Below are 24,099 nucleotides of genomic sequence, written 5' to 3' on the forward strand. Positions count from 1 at the left end.
GCTATTGGCAGTATTCTCAAGGGCTTTTCACTCTACGGCTAATTAAGAAGCTAAGCTGTTTTCTCTTCACTTGAACAGCTTCTCTCCCAACATGCCCTGAGCATGCAATAGCATTATTATGCAATCCGTTCTGCACTCTTTCTATTCAAGTTCTGCCAGGACCTCAGTTTAACAGAATGGCTGAACTAAATAACGGCCTGTAAGAGCCTTAGTAATGCATAAATCTCATGATCTCCATTCCCTTCTGAATAAGGGTGCACTTTTAACCTTCCCCATCTATAATTTAGAGAGAATTTCAGATATAAGCATGAAAAGTGATGAACTGTTGAAGAAGCGCCTATCAGTTAAACATTTTAATAAGACAAATCCCAGTTGTAAACTTATTATAGTTTAAACAGACAACTGAAACAGAAAATGTCAGATTAAAAAAAACACTAAATGGAAAAAACTGTACAGGTATGGGACCTGTTATCCAGAATGCTCGGGACCTGTGGTTTTCTGGATAACGGACCTTTCCATAATTTGGATCTTCATACCTTAAGTCCACTAGAAAATCATGTAAAGATTAAATAAACCCACTCGGCTGGGTTTGCTTCCAATAAGGATTAATTATCTTAGTTTGGATCTAACAGCCTTCCCGTAATTCAGAGCTCTGTGGATAACTGGGTTCGCGGATAACAAATACTGTTTGACAATGCTGTGCAGGGCTGTCTGTTCAGCATATGTACAAAGAAGTGGATCAAAATGAAAAGCATTTGTTCTCCTCATTAGTATGCAAGGTAGAAACAACCCTGCAAAGGAAATCCAGATTCACTTTTAAAAGTTCAATTTTTCATTCTATAACCAATAGGCTTAAATGCTGTAATTGCATAATGTAAGGTATACGGAATGTGCATGAATACATGGCCTTTGAGAGACCAATCTTTTTAAGAGAAAGCTAGACCCAGCTCTTACAGTACATGGAACTACTCAAATTTACAAAAGATGTATGATGCGCAGCTGCATAATCAAGCTCTGTTGGCCTCGACAATTAAGTATCTTTATCCAGAGAATTAATTATATCTATTAAACTACTGTATATCTATAGTGGATCAAAGTACAAGTATGGGACCTATTATGCAGAATGCTCAGGACCTGGGGTTTCCCAGATAAGGGGCCTTTCCATATTTGGCATCCTCATACATCACATCTACTTATAATTACATTAAATAAACACAATAGGCTTGTTTTGCTTCTAATAAGGATTAATTATATCATAGTTGGGATCAAGTACAGGTACTGTTTTATTATTACATAGAAAAAGAAATCCATTTGAAAAACCTATATTGTTTCATTAAAATGGAGTCTGTAGGAGATGGCATTCCCGTAATTCAGAACGATCTGGATAATGGATCCCATACCTGTGTAGTTTGGACCATTTATTATTCTTAAATGACTTAAAGCTGGCCATAGACGTGCAGATATATCTTTATGTCCGACGATCCTTAATCTCTCAATGCATAGTACAGTCTAAACTAGAGACACCTGGTAAAGGCCAAGAGGTATATTTATCAAAGAGTGAAGTTAGAGATCACCACAGTCCACAGTATTTATCAATGGGTGAAAGTGAAAGTTCATCCTTTGATAAATACAAAATCCCATAGAAATGAATGGAGAGTGGCGGAATTTCACCTCTAGAGGACTGTGGCGACCTCTAATTTAACTCTTTGATAAATATACCCCCAAGAGTGGCACACTTTTAATCCTATAGGGGTGTTCTTTATTTTGTTATTTAATGTAATATACTAAAATATTACCCTCTTCCATCAATTCCAAACCTTGACTAGCATTCTGGCATAAATCCTGTTAAGCTACATCATAAAGAATGATGGTGTGTTTCTTTCCTTCTGTAAACATTACTGAAAAATAATAAAACAATAAATAAAAAAAGAAAGGTGGTGTGGTGCTGCCCTACTTTTTTACCCAGGCGGTGGATTTCGGCCCTGAAAGGAACACCTGCTCTGGCACTGGGGGGTGCCTTATACATTGGAAAGTTGCTTACAGAAAGAGTGAGAGAGAGAGAGAGATGCAATGCCCAATTAAAGAAGTTAGTGTGTTAAATACAAACTAAATTATAAAAATAACCCCTTGGTGGCAGACTGGTACCTGCCTGCTTTGCATTTATTTAATTATTTACAGTGTAATTTAACAGGATTTATGCCAGTGTGCTATTAAAGGTTTACAATTGATGCAAGAGGTTAATAAATTCCTAGATTACATTAAAGACAGCTGAATGAAGTGAAGAACACCCCCATAGGATTAAAAGTGTGATACTTTTGAAAGCGATATTATGGTACAGGTATGGGACCTGTTAACCAGAATTCTTGGGACCTGGGGTGTCTACTAGAAAATCATGTAAACATTAAATAAACCCAATAGGTTGGTTTTTCTTCCAAATAAGGATTACTTATATGTTAAATTGGATCAAATATACAGTTCTGTTTTATTATTACAGAGAAAAATGAAATATGTTTTAAAATATAAAATTATTTCATTAAAATGGAATCTATGGAAGACAGCTTTTCTGTAATTCTGAGCTTTCTGGATAATGGGTTTCCAGATAACAGATCCCATACCTGTACTGTTAAATTAAATCATTGTACCTGAAGTCTCTACAATGTATCTCTCAAAATCTGCAAATAACTAAATATTTTACATTAGAGCATATTGTATAATGTGAACACAGTAAGGTTGCCCCTTTAAACACATAATTTTACCCAAGTAACTTTAAATGCATCTCGAATCACTGGAAAAAAGAATAATGCTAAGCTAAATATGAATCATATGTGCTATTGGTGTTCGTGCTTCTGTTGGTAAGATTAATGTTTTGTGTATATTGCTCTTTTATTCCTCTCTCCGATCATATTTTATTAAGCAGCTACTGTCTCACCCACACTGTCTTCAGCACAGTAAATTCTCAATTGCACATAACATAAAAGATACATATTTTAGGACTATACTATAGTTTAGAGCAGGGATCCCCAACCTTTAGAACCCGTGAGCAACATTCAGAAGTAAAAGGCGTTGGGGAGCAACACTAGCATGAAAAATGTCTTTTGGTAGCCCTTATGTGGATTGTCGACCTAGATTGAGATTCTGTTTGGCAGTACACCTGGTTTTTATGAAACCAAAACTTGCCTCCAATCCAGGAATTCAAAAATAAGCATCTGCTTTTAGGCCATTGGGAGCAACATCCAAGGGGTTGGAGAACAGCATGTTGCTCACAAGCTACTGGTTGGGGATCACTGGTTTAGAGCAAGGGTCCCCAACCTTTTATATCTGTAAGCCACACTCAAATGTAAAAACATTTGGGGAGCAACACAAGCATGAAAAATATTCCTGGCGATGCCAAATAAGGGCTATTTGGTAGCCCTATGTGGACTGCCATCCCACAGGAGATTCTGTTTGGCAGTACATCTTTTGTTTATGCAACAAAAACCTGTCTCCAAGCCAGGCATTATAAAATATCAACTGATTTGAGGCCACTGGGCTTGGTGTGAGCAACACATTACTAACTAGCCACTGGTTGTTGATCACTGGTTTATAGTATAAAGTAACTGATTAGGCAAAAACAAGTCCTAAATATTAGTGATGCCTCCGCAACACTATCTATTAACCAAGAATTCGTTTCTTTTTGTTATCAAAATAATTGCAACCGTTAATCAACGGTCACATAACTTTTCTGTCAGAGTACTTGCAATTTATATACCACATATACATACATGTAATGATATATCTGCAGGAATAGCAACACTCATGGGACTCTTCAGAAGCTTAACCAATGTGATACTTTATTGGAGACTCAACGTTTTGATCGCCCACAGGGATGTTCGTCAGGAGAATACAGGACGAAGAGTCCCGTGAGTGTCGCTATTCCTGCAGATATATATATATATATATATATATATATATATATATATATATATATATAGATATATATATATATATATATATATATATATAGATATATATATATATATATATATATATATACAGCACTAAAATAATCACTGTGTTACAGGGGTGCCCTCTGCCTGTTCAGTCGGGAAGAGATTAAATTACTGATGCAGGAAACATCTGCTGACGCTTTCCAAGTCTCTTGAATAAAAGTGATCAAAAAGGTGTTAGTAGAGGATTTCTGCATTAGTAAATTAAGCTTTGGCTGTTCTGTCATTGCCCAGAGATAACAAGAGGGGGTACTCATTTTACACATTCATGATCTTAGTAGATAACTGATAATATCATGAAATCTAAAACAGAAAAATAAATACTGTAGATAACAAAAGGGCTCAGAAGGGCACTGAGAAATATTACATTAAGTGCAACTGGTGGGTATTAACTGTAATAAACAAGTAAAGCCAGATTTATTTGAGAAAAAATTGTATCTTTTAAGTACACTAAAGCACTAACTAAAGCAGAGCACTGAGAAGAAACACAGCAGTTTTCCGGAACTTCAACTTTGCATTCTCTGACTGTTATGTCAAAAAAGTGGAATAACCAAAAAAGGTTTGGGGAATTCTTGTTTGCATTTACAGGATTCATTCTTATTGCGCAAAACATGATCTGACTGCCATAGTCCAATGTGTTGCACTATAAAGAGCAACAATTCATGCTCATTAATCAATTTATAACTGCAAAACATATAAGGGGTTATTTATAACCTCAAGCGCAGTTGAGTTCAGTTGTGTGTAAAACATTCATTAAAGATAATTTTAATAAATCGGCTGCATCTGCGCCCGTGCACTAGCACTATTGGTTTCTCTGATGGATAATGAAAGCTTATAAATCTTACTTTGACTGTGCAATCTTGCAGCAATCTTGCCATAAAAAATTGCAGACTGAAGTTACTGTTACATGCAGTATCTTCAGGTTGTGTCTTTGTTTTACTAAAAATCCCTTTTCTAAATCCCAATTCTAAATAATTATGTATACTATCAAAACTCAAAAATAAAGAACAGCTAAAGTGAATTAAAAACTGGTGAAACCATAAACAAATGCTGTTTTTTTTTATTATAAAGGTCTGTGTGCCCTCTAGTGGCTCTAACTAAAAGTGAACATGATCAGCTACCTTTAGTATTATCATCTATTTATGTAGCACCAAAGTATTGTGTATCACTTAAGAATGTATCAACCAACCCCAGTGGAACTTAATATTATCATATTATTAAACAATGCCTGCATGTTTTTTCGGACTGTGGAAGCAAACTGGTATGGGAGCTAACTGGAGTTCTAGTAGCAGTGCTAATAACTGAGCCACATAATTTGATGTCCCACCACTATCAATAACATCACACAAAGGAGTTTTGATAGCTATGTATGTGGTAATCACACGCACTCCCAAACTGTCTCCAATATATTCAATCAGGTGCTCAGTATAGGAAAGCAGAACAACACACGGATGCATGCCCCTTTGACACAATAAAGCACTTGGGGTTTATCCTGTGGTTCAGCTATTCTGTGTGCTGGTTCAGCTTTTCTATACGATTCTAATTCTAACAACAGTCCATCGGTAATGGATCATTGCATTCTTGTTATGTTTGCTCATGAATAGGTAAAAATTGAAAAAGAGAATGGGAAAGCTCTGTGTTTCAAAAGTAGCAGTGGAAAGCAGATGTGTGGTCTGATTGGTCATCATTTAGCTATATTTCAACAAGGATATGTAGATCCCGACCAAGAAAAGCATTCAAGCAGGAGTCCTGTTTCCAAATAAACCGATGTGGCATTTATATTAGTTATACTAAATATATATCAGCATATTGAAATACAAAGAAAATTGCAAAGTCTAAAACATCATTTTATCCCTATAGCAAACACATGTAAAGTATTTGCCAACAACAAATGATTGGGTTGTGGAGAAACCTGTGGGGATCATTGGCCTCTGTATGCTCCATGACAATATGCCGTGGTCACACCATCTGCTGCTGTAGGAAAGTTGTGGGGAATGTTGCTCAACCAGTGTTTCTGAATCTGAATTCAATAAAGTCGCCATACCTGTTTCTGACTGGTCAAATCCAAAATAACTCAGCAATTTTAGAAGCAGCTTCTCTTCGATTTGCACTGTAAATTTTTGAGCTTTTATCAGCAAGTGCTATAATAAAACAGAACATATTTTGGTTTTATTATAAGGAATAATGATAGATTTCATTCAGTGTTTCGCATAACAAAAATACGTTTAACAAACAGGGATTATCCATTAACTAGATATTTCACCATATCGTAAAATAAATACACTGTAGGTAGTGGCTGCTGTATATATTTATAAGCACATTTAAAAAAAAAATGGGCTAGATACAACACGTTTACCATATTTTTCAGGCTTTAAACTTGCCATTGTTCTATCATTTAATCAAGCTGCACTAATAAAAGGTAAGAAGTATTTATTGTCATAGACTGCAATCAGAGCCCCCGACATTGAGGTATATTTATCAAAGAGTGAAGTTCACAGTCCTCTAGAGTGAAATTCCGCCACTCTTCAATCATTTCTATGGGATTTTGAAAGGATTTTTCAAAGGATGAACTTTCACTTTCACCCATTGATAAATACTCTTTTAAAAATCCCACAGAAATGAATGGAGAGTGGTGGAATTTCACTCTGTGGCGATCTCGAACTTCACTTTTTGCTAAATATTCCCTATATAGATTACAGTGGTGTAATGGGATTTGTGTGTATTACAGTGAACTGGGTAACCGCAAGAGAACCTGGAAAGACTGATAATCTGCTTTGTTTTATGCAAGTTTAATTTTTAAATCTATCGTTGTTTATTAAAAAATTTTCCCAAGCAAATCCAGGACAGAATCTGGATACAATTACTGAGGTGAAATATCTGACAGGCACATAACCATCTAAAACGTTTGTAAGTACCCATCTTCCCTTGGTGTTGGATCACTTAAAGTTAAGGAAAAGTGTGGCCTTGGTCCACTGAATGAAGGAGTGGGTTTCACGTGAGATTGAGTATTACAGTGTTCATGCAGAGAGGTGGTGAATAGATCAAAATATAATAAACTATAAACATTTTTCTTGCTGTCTTCTCTTGAGCTTTCTTGAGAAGCACTGTTTCACAGTGTTTGAATTTGTAGACTGGAAGCATTGACATGTGTGCACAAATCAAATTTCTTTTTTCCAGGGGGCCAGGAGATCAATGGTTTAAAAATTGGGGCCCTGCTAATTTTGTAGTTATGGCGGCCCCGACAACACTACTGCTTATTGTAACTGAAGTGTCATCTCACAGATTAAGGCATTTGAGACAGGGTAATTGTAAGCAGGTGGCAGTATGTAAATGAGCAAAGCAGAAGCATGCAACAACTATGTATAGGTGTTCTTCTCTCCCAAACGAAAATCTATAGCTACATTTTTTTTTGTTTACTTCAACTTACCTTGAATAAAGTGGAAAGCTTGTTCTTACTAGGGACCATCATTGCACTAACTTGTATAGCGGGGCCAATTTCTTCTTCACTTTCAGCACTACTTGGGGTTACAAAAAGCATGGTAGGTTGGGTGGTGCCAATTAGCTGGTTATCAACCTGCAAAAAATAAAGAATTAAATAGATCAGCTGATATTCTATAGTGCTCGACGTAAATTTAAAGTTGGATTTAGCAAAGACATCGGATTCACAGCTGTTAAGCTGTTGAAAACTACAGATCCCGTTTCCACCTTGCAGCTACCAAACAGCTGGGAAACTACAAAACTATTTTAGAGAGGTTTTTGGAGATAACAAGTTAAACATAAGCAACAGAACATACTGTATGCTCCCATTTGTAAGATGTAAATATAAAAAAATTATATATTGAGAAAAAATATGTACCTGAACATTTTGTACGCTGAGCTCAAGCACCTGGTTTACTGTTAAGTGAGTATAATGAATATTGATGCCCGAGAGGCTTACAAACACTAGTTCTTCTGGCACTTTATTTATAAGTGAAATACCAATCCCATCTTGTAATTTTATAAGTACCTGGGGAAAAAAAAAGCAATTTAAAGTTATGGCACATAGACACATCTAAACCACCGCAGACATATATTTATTTTGTTTACACTGGTGAATAAATGCTTAAGGAAAGACATGATAACAATGTAGAAATATCTAAGGGGAACATATAATAATCTCTTTAATGCTTTATTTACCGGGTCATTCCAGCTGACACATGGGAACCCATTCCAATTAGAGGGTGTTCCGTCTAAATATTCAGAAGGTTTTTTTACAGTGAGAGCTCTGAAGATGTGGAATTCTCTCCCTGAATCAGTGGTACAGGCTGATACATTAGATAGCTTTAAGAAGGGATTGGCTTTTTAGCAAGTGAGGGAATACAGGGTTATGGAAGATAGCTCATAGTACAAGTTGATCCAGGGACTGGTCTGATTTTGGACTAGGCTATTTTGGAGTCAGGAAGGAAATTATTTCCCTTCTGCGAAAATTGGAGAGGCTTCAGATGGGTTTTTTGTCTTCCTCTGGATCAACTAGCAGTTAGGCAAGTATATATATATATATATATATATATATATATATATATATATATATATATATATATATATATATATATATATATATATATATATATATATATATATATATATATATATAGACTGCTGAATGTGTCTTTTCTTCAACCTAACTTACTATGTTACTATGTATTTTACATGCTAAAATGCATGTGCAACTCGCAAAACATGTCATCCTGTAACAGTCAGAAACTTATGTAAAAAGAAAGAAAAATAAAAACACTTCAATTGACTAAGGGCCAGAATCACCAAGAGAATGCACCAACCTCTATCTCTTGTTTGACTTCTGGGTTTTTATATTTTCTTAGTTCTAATTCAGCTAGCTCATCAATTTCATTTGAAAATCGGTTGCTCCTCCGCTGGCTGAGATCGGTGATCTGAGAAATAAGAAGATGAAGAACATCCAAATCAAAACACACAGAAATACTTAATATGCCATCATTGCACAAAATAATCTTATTCTTATGAATATGCCAATGCAGCTGAAAGCTTAAGCATCAGAAATTCTTCATTTTTAAAATATTATAATCTTCAATGAAACTGTTGTTTCTGAGACTTATGCAGCTTGACACTATAGTTCAGGGTAGACATTAGAGGGATACAACTATTAGAGCTGCAGGGGGCCCAGTCATTACTGGGGGCCCTGAAATCTGAAATTTTGTACAATTCAGGAACATTTACTTAATTTGTACAGGGCCCATATGGGGTTTATGTTGGTGGTGGCTCTACTTCACTGTATCAAAGACCAATTAGTTGTAGAAAATGGTGCTCCTTAATGGGAGAAGGCACACAGAATTTTGTGTGGGTTATCATCCTACATCATTAATTATGTAGCAGAAAACATCGGTACTGTTTTGCAGGTTGTTACAAGGACATCTGAAAGGGCTTTAAATGCAACCTTGTATTTATTGCTTTAAATTACTATGAGTACAGGAACTTACCTGTAAAACCCTTGTGGGCCCATCTGGGATGACTCTGACACTAAGAACTCCAGATCCAGGTCTCATCTTTTGGTTGATAAATTGCTGTTCCTTGGGTACTGATCCCAGAAGGTCTTGAGATGCATCTGGACCCAGGACTACTTCAGCGCCATCATATAAACCTGAAGTTCCATTTCTTGCCTAAAATTCAGTGTTTGAGAGAAAATGTTTGTATACTACAGTGTCAAGTATGTCTGACATTTTTGCATATATAGATTTTGCAACATGATGGCAGGCAAATGTTGTAGCAATCACCTAAATAAATAGAAACTAAGGTTGTTAACAAAAACTTACACTTTGACTCATGGTACACATGGTATGCTCTGTTGGCATTTTCAAACCAATCAAGAAATGCCCAAACCCAACAATTCAGACTTTTTTTGCTTTAAACAAAAGTCACCATTGTTGACAAGCTGATTTTGGCCCAAAAACATGAAATGACAGGCTGCACAGCTGGTTTGGACACTTTAAAATTTGTGCACAGGCCTAAAATCCAGTATCATAAGGCTCAAGAAATATGAGTGCATATCTGGACTATGACATACACAAGCTGTATGGGATTTTAGTCTTATGTACTTCTATAATCATGTACTAATATCAAATGTACTTCATCCCAGACAAGTAGTATTATTGGATGACATTTATCCTCTGTCTACAGGAGGTGATTAGATATAGACCTGGAAACCAAAAAAGTAAACTTTTAGAAAAAAAATTATTTTAATTAGATTTATTAAACATCGAAAGAGAACCTAGCTATATATTTTCTTAAAAAAATACAAAGTATGGTTGAGCATTATGTAACTATTAACAGTGTGTTGCTTGGAGGAAAGACCCCATGTCAAGAAAACCCCCAGCATTCTGGATAACAGGTCCCATACCTGTAATAGGTTTTTATTGTCGAATTGTATTGATACCTTTTTAAATGACCTGCCATAAGAAGTGAATGTTTACTTCAAAACTAAATAGAAATCTGACAACAGACAAGTAGTACTACGTCTGCTGTTAAGTACAAATAAGCAATATTTTGATCACATGAGAAGTTATATATTTGAAATGAAATACATAAATGTCTAAGTGAAAATTCACTGGAATACACAACCTCAACATTAAGGGGCCGATTCACTAAGGGTCGAATATCGAGGGTTAATTAACCCTCGATATTTGACTAGGAATTAAAATCCTTCGACTTCGAATATCAAAGTCGAAGGATTTAGCGCAGATAGTTCGATCGAACGATTGAAGGATAATTCCTTCGATCGAATGATAAAATCCTTCGAATCGAATGATTCGAAGGATTTTAATCCAACGATCGAAGGAATATCCATCGATCAAAAAAAGTTAGGCAAGCCTATGGGGACCTTCCCCATAGGCTAACATTGACTTCGGTAGCTTTTAGATGGCGAACTAGGGGGTCGAAGTTTTTTTTAAAGAGACAGTACTTCGACTATCGAATGGTCGAATAGTCGAACGATTTTTACTACGAATCCTTCGATTCGAAGTCGTAGTCGAAGGTCAAAGTAGCCCATTCGATGGTCGAAGTAGCCCAAAAAAAACTTCGAAATTTGAAGTTTTTTTACTTCGAATCCTTCACTCGAAGTTAGTGAATCGGCCCCTAAATATACATAAAAGGAAATACCATTTTTGTAATACAAAAATTCAGTACAACCGACCTGGACTACTAAACCATGCAAGCTGCATGTTAATTTCCCATCCTGAAAACACCATGTTTGTGTTGTACTACGCCGGTGATCTGGCTTTCTCAGCATCAGAGGTTCATATCTAAAAATGAAAAATATCCATATATAAATAAATCTAAAAACATTTATAGATAGATATACATACAAGTATATTTTATAGGGAGCACAAAAGGGGTCATTATTAAATGTGGGACAAGATAAAAAGTGCAAAAAATCAGGTGCAAAGCAAAGCTCATTGATTTTGCACCTTGACCTTATGTCATTCTAATGTCGTGCCCAAATATGCTGGCGTTCTCTTTTTCAATATAGAGAGGGGTGGCACATTCCTTTATGCTAGCAGCGGTTGCTGGGCTGCATATAAGGCCAAACAGCACCGCAATTGTGCAGCATTTTAATCTGATTCAAGGTGCAGTGGGTTCTGTGCATGGACAATCTTGCACTCCAGAGTAGTAGTAGTAAAAATGTATTAGTGTAGTTGCAGAGAAGAATTGGGTGTCGTTAACACACTATATTTATAAAGTGGCAACATATTCTGCAACACTGTACAATAAATGGGTAAATAGATCAATCATACAGTATAACATATGTATACAAAAACAATAAGTAACTACCCTGTTAAATGCATAATACAGCACTGTGACTTATAATTAATCTGTTTTCATTTTATTCTTATTTGTAAACACTTAAATGGCTTTTTCTTTTTTTTTTTTACCCCCTCTGTAAAATGTTCTCTGTCTACATTTGTTACTATGTAAAAACAATGACGGCAAGTGATTCTTTCCTTGTGATACCCAATCCCTTTCTTTTCTGTATTACCCCTCTCCAGGTCACATCTTTCTTGCATCACCAAATGTTTGTTCAAACAAATAAAATAAGTCAAAACAAAATAATTTGCCAGTTGTCATGATTCTGCACACTGTACTGTAAATGCAATGAAAGTTAAAAACAAAAGATTTAAAGAATAGAGAGAAACGTTATTAAATTAATTATATATTTTATCCATCTTACTATTCTACAAAAAAATAAAGTAAAAACACTGTACTTATTGTCCGTCACAGCAGCAAGACCAGCAATATCGAGCACCAAAGACGAGTCAAGGGACCGTGTACTTTGCGGCTTATTAGGGTTATGTGGAGCAGATGATCCTTCGTGGCACAACATTCCAGTGCCAGTCATTCTCCAAAGCTGGGAGCGCTTGCCTGGCTCCTATAATAAAATGCAGAAAACACTAAATGACAATATTAAACACGTGACAATCCATTTCTGGTATCGTCTGCTTGGTCTAAAGGGAACATGATCCCAGATAGAGAACAGAACATTTTGGTGAGTGATGAAATTCATCTCAGTGGAAAAGCTAAAATTTATTGTAGCAAACTGTACCTTTTTCTTTAGAATAACCCGAAGTGTCTTGGGATGAACATCCAAAACCAGTTCAGCATGCGTTATACTCGAGTTTTGTCCCACAAGTCTTACATTTCCTTCAGAAGATCTGCAATGAAAGTGACATTTTTAAAGGGATTCTGTCATGATTTTTATGGTGTAGTTTTTTATTCTAAATAACACTGCAAATAATTCACTCTACAATTGTATTCCTGAGTCAACAAGTGCATATTTTTTTAGCTGTAATATTGGTGTGTAGGCAGCCATCTCAGGTCATTTTGCCTGGTCATGTGCACAAAAAGTAGCACTTTATGATGGAACTGCCATCAGCAGGGCCGCCATCAGAAATCGCATACAACAACATTTCCTGGGCCCCCTGGGCTACGCCCGCCACAAGCTCTACATACAAGTCTGCCCACCCCACCCCACAGGTCCACCCCCCACCACACAGTAAAAAAAAAAACATTGGTGGTTAGGGTGCCCACATGTTAATAAAAAAAAAAAAATATTGGTGGTCAGGGCCCCTCATAAAAAAACATTTGTGGTCAGGGCCCTCCATTGTGGTCAAGGCCCCCCCATTAAAAAAACATTTGTGGTCAGCGCCCCATGCGCCCCATGCAAAAAACATTGGTGGTCTGGGCCCCCCATAAAAAACATTTGTGGTCTGGGCCCCCCATTAAAAAATATTGGTTGCTATGACCGCCCACGTTATAAGATCATTGGTAGCCGGCCCCCCTTAAACATCCATTTCAAAAGAAGTTGGTGCCCAGGGCCCCACAACAGGGACCACAAAGGGTTACCTTTAGGGGAGCCCTGTCATGTTGTACTTACTTCATTAGCGTGGCCCACCTGCTATAAGTGAGCTGCCAACTACAGAAGGGAGGAGGGCTGCATCTTCTTCCAGTGACAGCTTTTTCTTCCCTTATTGGTCACAGAATTTCAAGTCCCGGTAAAGCTGCATGGTGATTGGATGAGCTGGAGGGGAAGTTCAAAACTCATCTATCCAATCCCTGAGCAGCTCAACCGGGACTTAAACTCTGTGACCAATAATAAAAAAGTAATGGACAGAATATACCTCCGTCTGTGCTCCCGCCCTGCCTTCCCGAAGTCGGCAGCTCTCAGAAAGCAGGGGGGACCCGGCTAAGTAATTGCGGCGTGGCCGGGCCCCTCTTACCCTCGGGGCCCCCTACAACTCTCCCCTCTGTCCCCCCTGGCCATTAGACAGTCTATTGTTTCTCCAACTTAATGTAACTGAAGGAGTTGCAGTGGGACTTACGATTTTTACTACTGAGTACTGTTCTTATATCTTTCAGGGAGCTGTTTTCTTGTTACCTTACCATTATTCTGTTAATGGGCTGTTGGTGGCGGTGATATCACTCCAATTTGCAATGCAGCAGTAAAGAGTGATGAAGTTTATCAGAGCACAAGTCACATGACTGAGGGCACCTGGGAAACGGACATGTCTAGCCCCATGTCAGCATCAAAATTGAATATAAAAAATTGTTTGCTTTTTTGAAAAACAGATTTCAGTGCAGAAGTCTGGTGGAGCAGCACTATTAACTGATGCATTTTGAAAAAACATGTTATCCCATGACAGTATCCCTTTAAAGACCTGTTTTTCAACCCAATGGAAGCAAAGCCTAGTGTACATTTTTATTCACAACACCTAATTGCGATACTGTACATTGCATACATGGTAGTGTATGCGATGATATACACTGGAAAAATGGGAACTAGTTTAGGTTATGCATACTTAACAACTGATTTTGGAGACATTTTTAATTTCCTTCCCAGGCAATGCCTGACTGATCCAGGGACATTACACATGGAAGACTGGTTGTTGTAGTTATTTATCTAAGAACAAAATGTGTCTCAGTGCAGTGAAAACAACTCACCAACTAGTAAAGAAAATGTTTTGCTAGTGGCAAAGACCTGCAGTTAGTGCTTGCAAACGCTTCCTTATAAAACTGTAGTATTTTTAATGAACAATAACAAATTTCCATGTGACATCTGTATTTTAACATGATGAGTAAAGTACTTGTATTTAATCTCCCCCATGCACCCCAAATACACATACCCAGAGAAAGTATAAGATGCAGCAATGTAGATAAAGTTTTCATAGTAAAGTTGTTTGCTGTCTTGGAAGTCATTCATGTTGCAAGTAATATCTGAAGAGCCAGCTCCTTTTACAGTCACTGCAATGTAGGATGGCAGAGTAGGTTCATCCAATGCATAATCCATGGATGTAGCTGACTTTACCTCAGTACGCAGTCGTGGATCTGCTACTCCATGTTGAACAAATACAACTGGTACCTTAAAGGAGAAGGAAAGGTTAAAACTAAGTAAGCCTTATCAGAAAGGTCTGCATAAATATACCAGTAAACCCTCAAAGTAATGCTGCTCTGAGTCCTCTGTCAAAAGAAACACACATTTCTTCATTTCTTTCCTTCTATTGTGTACACATGGGCTTCTGTATCAGACTTCCTGTTTTCAACTTAAATCTCCTTGTCCCAGACATGAACATGCTCAGTTTGCTCAACTCCCCCCCCTCCCTTCTCTGCTGTAATCTGAGCCCAAAGCTATAAGTGAACAGGGAGGCAGGAAGTGATGTCACACCAAACTAATACTGCAGCTGCTATCCTTAACAAACAGAGAGCTTCTAGAGCTTTTTATTTAGATATGGTAAAACATTCTACAGAATAAATATAGCATTCTAGCTTGCACCATTGCAGCTAATCTATTGGCAATAAAATGCCTCCATGGCTTTCCTTCTCCTTTAAAGAAAATAAAATAACATTTTAGAACATTGTAATAGATACGTGAAAAAATGGATACTTTTCCCATGTTATAACCTAAATTTAGTTGTTGAACTCATTCAGCAAATTCAGCAGTTGAACTGTAGATCAGTAAAACCATATCTACTGACTTATTTGCAAACTGGATTTGAGTATAAGATCACATGCAATCTGAATCTGGCCTGGCAGTGGGAGCTGAATCTTACACTCTAAATTTTTAACAAAGTAAAAGAAAACAGATGTTAGTCTTACAACACTGATCCACAAGGCTGAAATTAAGATTAAACATGTAACTGCAAAGGAGTGGGGTTTTTCTTAAATGTACTTTCCATTACAAAGTACATTTTTGCCCATGTTGCAGTAGAGGTAAGCTTAAAAAAAATGCCATGCACAAAAAAATCACAGAAGTGCCAATGTAAGGTAGGAAATTGGAAACTGTCTTGTACATGTTTAAATGCCAAAACTCAAATAGGAAGAGTTCATGAGTTGGTAATTAATGCTTCCTTAAAAATAAATATGTATATGCCCCTGATGAAGTCAGCATTCTGACATGATGTGTAGGGCTGCTGTAACTGGTTTTAAACTTATTTGCTGGAAACTTTGCAACTTAATGTAGGTGCAATACTTATATATAAATAAAGCATCTCACTAATTCTGTGCCGTGAGAGTGTGTCCCACTTTTTAGGTTTAAAATAAAAAATAAACCTGTTGCATTTCTTGTCTACAATTTAGTGTTTGAGAAAAAATGTTTATTTGATAAATATAGATTTTGCATCATGATGGTAAGTAAATGTCTTAAGGGGGTAATGTAATAAATAAATCTGTGAATAAAAAATGAGCATGTCGCAATATAATATTCTTCATTAGGCTTTAATTGCTTTGGCATAAACTTTTGGAGCAAATGTAACAACTTTTTCATTAAGATACACTGCACACTGGCGCAAACTAGAAAATTCACAATCACTATTCTACTGTTTGAAGGGCAAAGGCAAAATTGTTTACTTTGCGGACATTTATTCACATTGCAAACGATTTTTGCTTAGCGACCATTACATTCCCCCCTAAAGCTGGCCACAGACGCAAAGATCCGATTGTAAGAATCAACGTATGATCGGACTTCCCCATCTCCCGACCTGCCACTTAACATTCCGATCAAATAAAGTACAAAAGAACAGATCAGCTGATGTTCTGCCCCTGACAGAAATCGTACGAAAGTTATTGTCCGACAAAAGCTGGTGACCGTCTCCCTCTGAAAATTGGCAATACATGCAGATATATTACCCGCAGCCAATAGAAATCTTTTAACCTGTCTGATGGACCAAACAACGATCTATGCCAGACGAAAAATGGCGGGACTCTCCATACATGGTCCGAAAATCGTACGAATCCTCGATTCGTACGATCAGATCTTTGCGTCTATGGCCAGCTTAAGACTGTTAACAAAAACATACACTTTGGCTGATGGTGGTACACAAAATGTAGTCTGTTGGCCTTTTTAAGCCAGTCAAGAAGTGCCCAAACCCAAAAATGCATACTTTTTTTTTTTTTTGCTTTTAACAAAACGGTCAGCTTTGATAACAAGCAGATTTGGTCTTGAATCATGGTTTCATTAACAATCACAAACCTATCATTTGGGGTACACTGATGAAACCCAACCACCTCAGTAGTAAAGTGTAAATGCTGTTAAAAGAACCCATTACCTTTGAAAAATTATCTACACGAAAAGGCGGTGGCAACTGTTCCGTGTTGGTGAACGAAATGCGATAAGTAGCACTTTGCAGTGTGATTTCTACCCGCAGAAAAAAGCACTTTCCAAGAGTATCCCTGAAAGATAATTTTGTTGTATTATGATTTATTAAAGTTGTTTCGTTAAACATAACATACAACATAAGGATTACATTTCTAAAGGTCTGTCTCTTTTATTTTTCAAGAACATATGCATTAACAAATGGTAAAGCATTCATTATTTCCAATACAAAATTCTTAATGGGAAAGGGAATATTAGTATAAGATAACATCAATATTGAATTGTTTTCACCAGTACTACTTTGTTATATTTGGGGTTGTATTTGTTACTACTGCCTATCTCTCACAATCTAAGGTCTGTCTTTTAATGAAATATCTTCATAGGGAAGTTTCAGGACTGAAGTTTCAGTGATATAACCTTGAACTATAGCTTACAAGTATAAAAAATACAAAACTATTTTACTTACCTCATATTGATATGAAAGGAATTGTTTTTATTGACCTCAAAGCCCCCAGACCAAACACAGTTGTCTAAATCCATTAATCTCACACAGAGCAACTGGTCATAATCATTTCTTGGCCAATGAAATACTACACTGGATCCAGGAAGAGTTGAAATATAACCAGTAGGATTATTGGTGCCCTACAAAAAGCAGGCAGAAATGATAATATTAGCGTGGCATATGGATCATCTAGATCATCTAGATAAAAAATCCATATGAATATACTCTGCATTATTGCCTGCACACACCTGTCCCCTTGCAAACTCTCTCTGAGCAAATGCCAACTTGTATGTTGACTTGTTTATTAGCAGGTATCGAGGTGCAAATGTGACCATGCAGGTGTCTCTATATCTTCCTCTGCCTTTCTTAACATCAATACCTGAAAGAGAGAAAAAAATAGCAAGTATTAAGCCTTCAAAGTGATTCCTAATTCCCCCTTCCATCCTCAGCTGGCCTGGACACTATGGGTAAATAGGATCCTGTAATGCCAGACGCACTTCAGTCTTTCAAAGCATTATGGAGAATAACTGGTCCACGGATGAAGTCACCAGTGGTTATTTCAGAGCATTATGATGCACAAAAATGTATTCACAGTAGGCTTCAGCTGTACCATCCAATAGATAACCCACCAGCACATCCTGGTAGGCCCGGACCAGCCATCTGTGAATTTGGGCAAATGCCTGTAGGGCCGCTGTCTGTGCAATGTAAATGGGCCGCACTGGCCTCTCTGCGATACTGTAGATTTAATGAGGCTGCTGTTACTGACAAACACCACTAGATGTCGCCTATTTCTGTAGCGACTGCAGCTCCTCTGCAGTTCTTCAAAGTAACCACTAGGTGTCAGCACTTCTGGAACCTATAACTGCCAAATTTTAAAAGTTTCCACTGAACACCAATGATCTTTTTTTTGTTTTTTTAAACTACTGATCACCAATGCTTTTTTTTTTTAATGGGGAACCGTGCGCACTAATGTTTTTCTTTTTTAACTTGAGGGTCCGGCCACCAATTTTTTTTTACTTGTAGGGGAGGGGGCCACCACTGTTTTTTTAATTGGGGGGGCTGGTCACCAAATTTTGTTTTACTTTTTATCAGAGGCCCTGAACAACTTTTTCTCCCCTAAATTTATTGGGAGGGGCCTGACCACCAATGTTTTTTTTTAAGCTTGTGTGGGTGGGGGAGCTTGGTTGCCAATGTCACACAGGATTCTGAAATACAGGTATGGGAACTGTTATTCAGAATGCTCTAGACCTGGGGTTTTCCAGATAACAGATCTTTCCAAAATTTTGAGGTTCATACTTTAAGTGTACTAGAAAATCATGTAAACATTAAATAAACCCAATAATCTGATGTACCTAAGAACTTCTCAGGTGCCTATTTACTAACAATCAACTTTTTGTTTTTTCCATAAATTTTGGGTTTTCTATATTTCTGTAAAACTTGTGATTTATTAAGTGTAAAAACCATAAAAAAAAAAACTCCAGGTAAAAGTTGTCAAGGTCATATAGAAGTTAATTGGAGCTGTGCTGATCCAGCTGGACCATTTTTAATAAATTCAGGCTTTGAGGTTCTCTCATTCTTTATTGTCTAAAAAACCAGAATTTTTTAGAGGTTTAAGAGGTAGTCGTATATTTAGTTCGGATCGTTCAAGCGCTTTTTGTTCCATTTGTGCTTTTCAAATTCAGATCTTTAAAATAAATATCATGACATTTGCGGTTTTAAGTTTAGTCTTGTTTCAAAAGCCTCTAAAACCACTTAAATGAGAAAGCTGATAAATAGGCCTCTAAGCATGCTCTAAACTGCATTTGTTACATAGCAAAGTTTCTGACCCGTAACGTTTTCATAAGGCTGGAGAGAAATAATTAATGAGCATATGAAGTTCTGAGGAAGAAATAAGGTATGTCATATCAAGTCAAATGTCATCTGAGGCTCTAGTCACTCTAGTGACTACATCTTTTAAGTCTTACAAATACAAATTCTATTAGGTTTACCTTGAATATTTAGTTTAACTGCAGACCAGATTCACAAAGAGGTAACACATGGGATCTATTGTATTATACTCAATATACGGAATTACATGGATGGCAGGACATTATATTTGCATATGAAAGGTAATATACCTATGTTGTAAATCAGCCCAGGTCGATTCCCTTGTTGTATTACTTTCAAGGCTCGGACTCCACTGCCTCCATCTAGGGAAAATCCCTGACACCACCCTGGAATACCCTCAGGATGAATTCCTCTTCCAATTCGCATGGTACAGCTACAATTAAAAAAAAAAATACAAACTTACAAAACTTCTCAAGAACAGCTAGACAAGCAGTGAAAAACTGTCAGTTGTTTTTAAACAAAATGCAGTCCAAATAAAAGCCCAGACTGATGAAAATAGCTTTGGTCTGTGCTGATTATACTGTAATATCTAGCTTAGCACACAATGACCACATTTCAGAATTCTGACCAAGTAAACCACATGATGATCAGTCAGATAAAAAGTATTTGGAACATACATGTGGATGGACTAATTGCACTGATCTGACTGGACTGTATCAGTTTAAAGGCCATTGGATAAATTGCAACTCGGCAGTGAAGGCCCCCCAGCTATAGTTTAGACAATGACCCCATTCAACTGATCAATCTGGTCAGCGGTCAGTCTGGGGTTCTGGTTTGGCCTATTACATTTGGATGTGTTCACAGCAGAGTATGATTTGCTAACTCAATAGTTTGGAGACCCCACGCATATGCACAAATAATTAAATGCTTTATAAATTAAAAGCATTACCGTAGTTACTTGTTTTATTGACCAGCATGAGCAGTTTAATCATTTTGTAAGAATATGTAGACACAAAAAAAGGGCCCAGAATTCAGCAAAGCACTACCAATCACAGTTGCTAAATTAAACAGTTTGCTAAACTCCTTACAGGTTTGGAAGCTCTTTATCAGCATAGCAAAACAATAGTGGACTCAGGCTCCTTGCAAGCTCATGTTCTTCAAACTGCCCAGCAGCATCTGTTTTAGAGTTGTCCTGTCTGAAGATCAATGGCAAGCCTAAAAAAAAATAAACTCTGCCAATTAGCAGCCTTTTTTTTTTTATAGTTTCTGAAAAGGCAGATAACCACTCAAAATGTAACATGTGACATGCAATTTTACATGCGTCTCAATGAAGAAAGACTCAGCTTTGAGCTTGTTGAACAGCACATATAAATATGTATGAGATATATATTATATATATATATATATATATATATATATATATATATATAACAGTGACCCCTTTTAAAAGCTGGAAAGGGTAAGCAGAATAAGGCAAATAGTTAAAAAAATATATAATAAAAAAAAAAAAAAGACCAATTAATGCTAAGAAACTGCCATTCTATTCCAAACTACAAGTTAATTGAATTGCCCCTTTAAACAATTTTTAAATATATTTATATATGCATTAACTTGCACTTGTTGTATTACTCCGTGGTTTTGATATTCCTTGCGAGGCAACTTTGGAAAACGAAGCGCCGCGAGTGCCATGCCGCAGGCGATTTTTCATTCTAGCAGGCGGAAGACAGGGGGAAGCAGTTCGAGGAGATTAGTCAGCCCAAAGAAGAGACGATTAGTCGCCGGGCGACTAAATCTCCCCGAACCTCCCAGTGTGACCATACCCTAATGTTAGGGAATATATCTGTTTTTTATCTTCTATTATACAGATAATTGGATATACAGATTGTGTTCTCTTAGTCACTAGACTAAGTTGAATTACTGATTGACTGGCAGTGAGCAACACTCCTAGATCCCAAAGACGGATGGTGTTGTTTTGGCAACCTGTGGTGTTGTTTTGGCAAGCCTGTTTCAGGCATTATTGATATTGAAGCTTACACTCATCCAAATAAATAATACAAATAAGCAGGAAAAGGATGTTTTGTGAAGACGGGGCCCACAATAAGCTACATTTTCATCATTTAACCTCTACTGTGGGAAAACATAGGTAGACGGATCCCTTGCTTTAAATATTATGTTTGTGCTATAAGTGTACATGCACAATATAATTCTGTCTGCTCTCCTTTTTGATGGGACTGGTGTCATATATCCTCTTACTGAATAAGGTATTAACCATACATATAAACAAAAACTTCAAACACTTGTTACCAACCTGTTTTATTAATGAGCCAATATGGAGCAGAAACAAATATCTTCAGGGAACCTTCTGCATGGCACGAAATGCGAATGGTTAGGCTAAACAGTCTCTTCTGCATGTCATACAGTCGCATTCTCACCATGTAGTTCTGGGTCCCTGGTGGGATTAGAAGCTCTTTGCAATGCTGAAAGTTTTCCAGACAAATTCCTGTTAATTGCAATAGAGATAAACACATTGGAATCTTGTTGATAAAGTAACTGTAATAGTTATACCATTGACTTTCTCCATTCTCAAAATACAAGAAGTTAAAAAAAAATGCATTGGAAATTTTAAAGAAAATTTGCTGAAATATGAAAATCATGTTACCCGCAAAATTATGTAAAACTACAATTAGTGCACTGGCATGTGAAATTATTCTAGACGTTTGGCATCTAATTGCTCAACAATTGGATGTCAAAACACTCAGATTTGCTCTCTTATAATAATGATTGCAACTATAGATGCACTTATAGGTCATTTGGAACTGCTGATGTGCATTTCTGATCAACAAGGTCCAATTTTCCTAATGCCACACATTATGGTACTTCACAATTTTTATTAGAAGTAGAACAAACTAGGTTCTAAAACTGCCAAGTCAAGAAAATGTGGATCACAGAATGAAGAAACGGAAGGAATAAAACAACTCACCAAGTTCGAAGTTTTGAGATGTATCAGCTGTGTGCAAAGCCATCTCTCTACCTGGCTTTAAAGTCCCTTTGATAGGCAAGCCTTTGACATAGAAGTTCAGCTCACAAGGCAGTAGGTTACAGATCACTACAGTTGGCAGAAGAAAAATAGTATGCCCTGGCTGCCTATATATTTGCTTTGCACTGTCAGAAAAAATGTTTGATGGCACATAATCTGGATAATTTTCTTTCTTTATTGCCACACAGAACCTAAAAAAGCATATATACATTAAATACACACATATATATATATATATAGTGAATAAAGTACCCCCTCTTGTAAAATATAAGGATATTATAAGTTACCTTCGGCCTCATGTTTTTATACAGGTCATGGAACTCCGAGGTAACTTCTAATATCCTCATATTTTGCAACTGGGGGTACTTTATTTATTATAATACACAAGTTTCAGTGAGTCATGTGACAGAAATGACATCAGAACTCACCGTTTATAACTGATGACATCAGAACTCACCGTTTATAAGGATATAATTTACAAGCTATTCATGGCTTTTGTGTATTATATATAAACATATATACACACAAAAACTACAATCATTGGTTCAAATAAGATTACAAAATATCAAAATATGAAGCAACTGTTAAGCCCTGTGTGAATCTTTCCCGGGAGAAGAAGCAACAATAAAACTTGTAAACCTGTCAACTTTAATGGGGGGTACCAAGAGTACCTTATAAACCCTGTGTGTGCCAATATCCTAAATTGTGCTGCTCTCTAAATGTATATAGGGATAAAATTCAAGCTGAAAAAAAGATTTATGCCTCATTTATCTGTATTTTCAGCAAGGTAAGGTTGAGGATACAGGAGAGGTACCAGTTTGATACCAAAGCTAAGAATTGCTTTTAAAAGTAACAATATGCCCTGTTTATAAGTAGGGTGTCTACTCACTCTATTCCATAAAAATATTAATAAAATAATTTTTCTGAACATTTGTATGGAAATAAATAATGGTAAGCATTTATAGGGAGTCCTCAAATTACATACACCCGACTTACATACAACTCACACTTACAGATGGGGGGTATTACAGTAACATACTATGGTTTGCTTGACTTTTATTAGCATTTAGCTTTAATAAACCACTTGCCCCAATCCCCCCTGGTGTGTGTTGTCTACTGCAGAGCACAGAAAGGTAAAAATAAATACAATGTTAAGACAAACATCTGTCTAAGTTGCATTAATAAGTGAATGTATATGTTTCAACTTACATACAACTTAAGAACAAACCAACAGTCCCCATCTCGTACATAACCCAGGGACTGCCTGTATTCTTATAAATGGCATCAGTAATGGTTACTGTAATGAACATATTTATGAAATATGTTTTGTCTATTTGTCACTAAATGTAATTACCTGAAATATCTGCTGATTTCTGCATCCATGGAATGGCACTCCCGTTTACTACTGGAAACCTCTCCTGCCTTGTTAACATTAGTCCAGTGAATTGGTGCTTTACAAAAAAACACCCCCATTCCTCTTGGCCGAGCTTGTAATCTCCAAGACGTAAGGTGCAAAGGAATAGCAAAGGACTCTCCAGGCATTACTGCAGGGAGTATCACAGGTTCTGTAACCAATAAAGGTATGTTTTAGTATCGG

General features: G+C 36.8%; 1 protein-coding gene across 2 annotated transcripts in view; it reads right to left on the reverse strand.

Moving 5' to 3' along the window:
• Positions 1-24,099, reverse strand: part of vps13d.L (vacuolar protein sorting 13 homolog D L homeolog) — a 148,841-nt gene that overhangs the window by 59,773 nt on the left and 64,969 nt on the right. For both annotated transcript variants that reach the window (XM_018226093.2, XM_018226092.2), the window contains 17 exons: positions 23,857-24,067; positions 22,446-22,693; positions 21,774-21,965; positions 20,554-20,680; positions 19,756-19,898; positions 17,887-18,017; positions 17,603-17,778; positions 17,090-17,213; positions 14,672-14,907; positions 12,595-12,703; positions 12,257-12,420; positions 11,188-11,296; positions 9,479-9,658; positions 8,804-8,914; positions 7,843-7,992; positions 7,414-7,560; positions 6,031-6,127 (listed from right to left, as the gene is read on the reverse strand). In XM_018226093.2, the coding sequence (XP_018081582.1) occupies positions 6,031-6,127; positions 7,414-7,560; positions 7,843-7,992; positions 8,804-8,914; positions 9,479-9,658; positions 11,188-11,296; positions 12,257-12,420; positions 12,595-12,703; positions 14,672-14,907; positions 17,090-17,213; positions 17,603-17,778; positions 17,887-18,017; positions 19,756-19,898; positions 20,554-20,680; positions 21,774-21,965; positions 22,446-22,693; positions 23,857-24,067 (2,655 nt within the window). The remainder of the gene's footprint in view (positions 1-6,030; positions 6,128-7,413; positions 7,561-7,842; positions 7,993-8,803; positions 8,915-9,478; positions 9,659-11,187; positions 11,297-12,256; positions 12,421-12,594; positions 12,704-14,671; positions 14,908-17,089; positions 17,214-17,602; positions 17,779-17,886; positions 18,018-19,755; positions 19,899-20,553; positions 20,681-21,773; positions 21,966-22,445; positions 22,694-23,856; positions 24,068-24,099) is intronic.

This window comes from Xenopus laevis, chromosome 7L (genome assembly GCF_017654675.1).
Source record: "Xenopus laevis strain J_2021 chromosome 7L, Xenopus_laevis_v10.1, whole genome shotgun sequence".
In the NCBI taxonomy this organism is placed as follows: Eukaryota; Metazoa; Chordata; class Amphibia; order Anura; family Pipidae; genus Xenopus; species Xenopus laevis.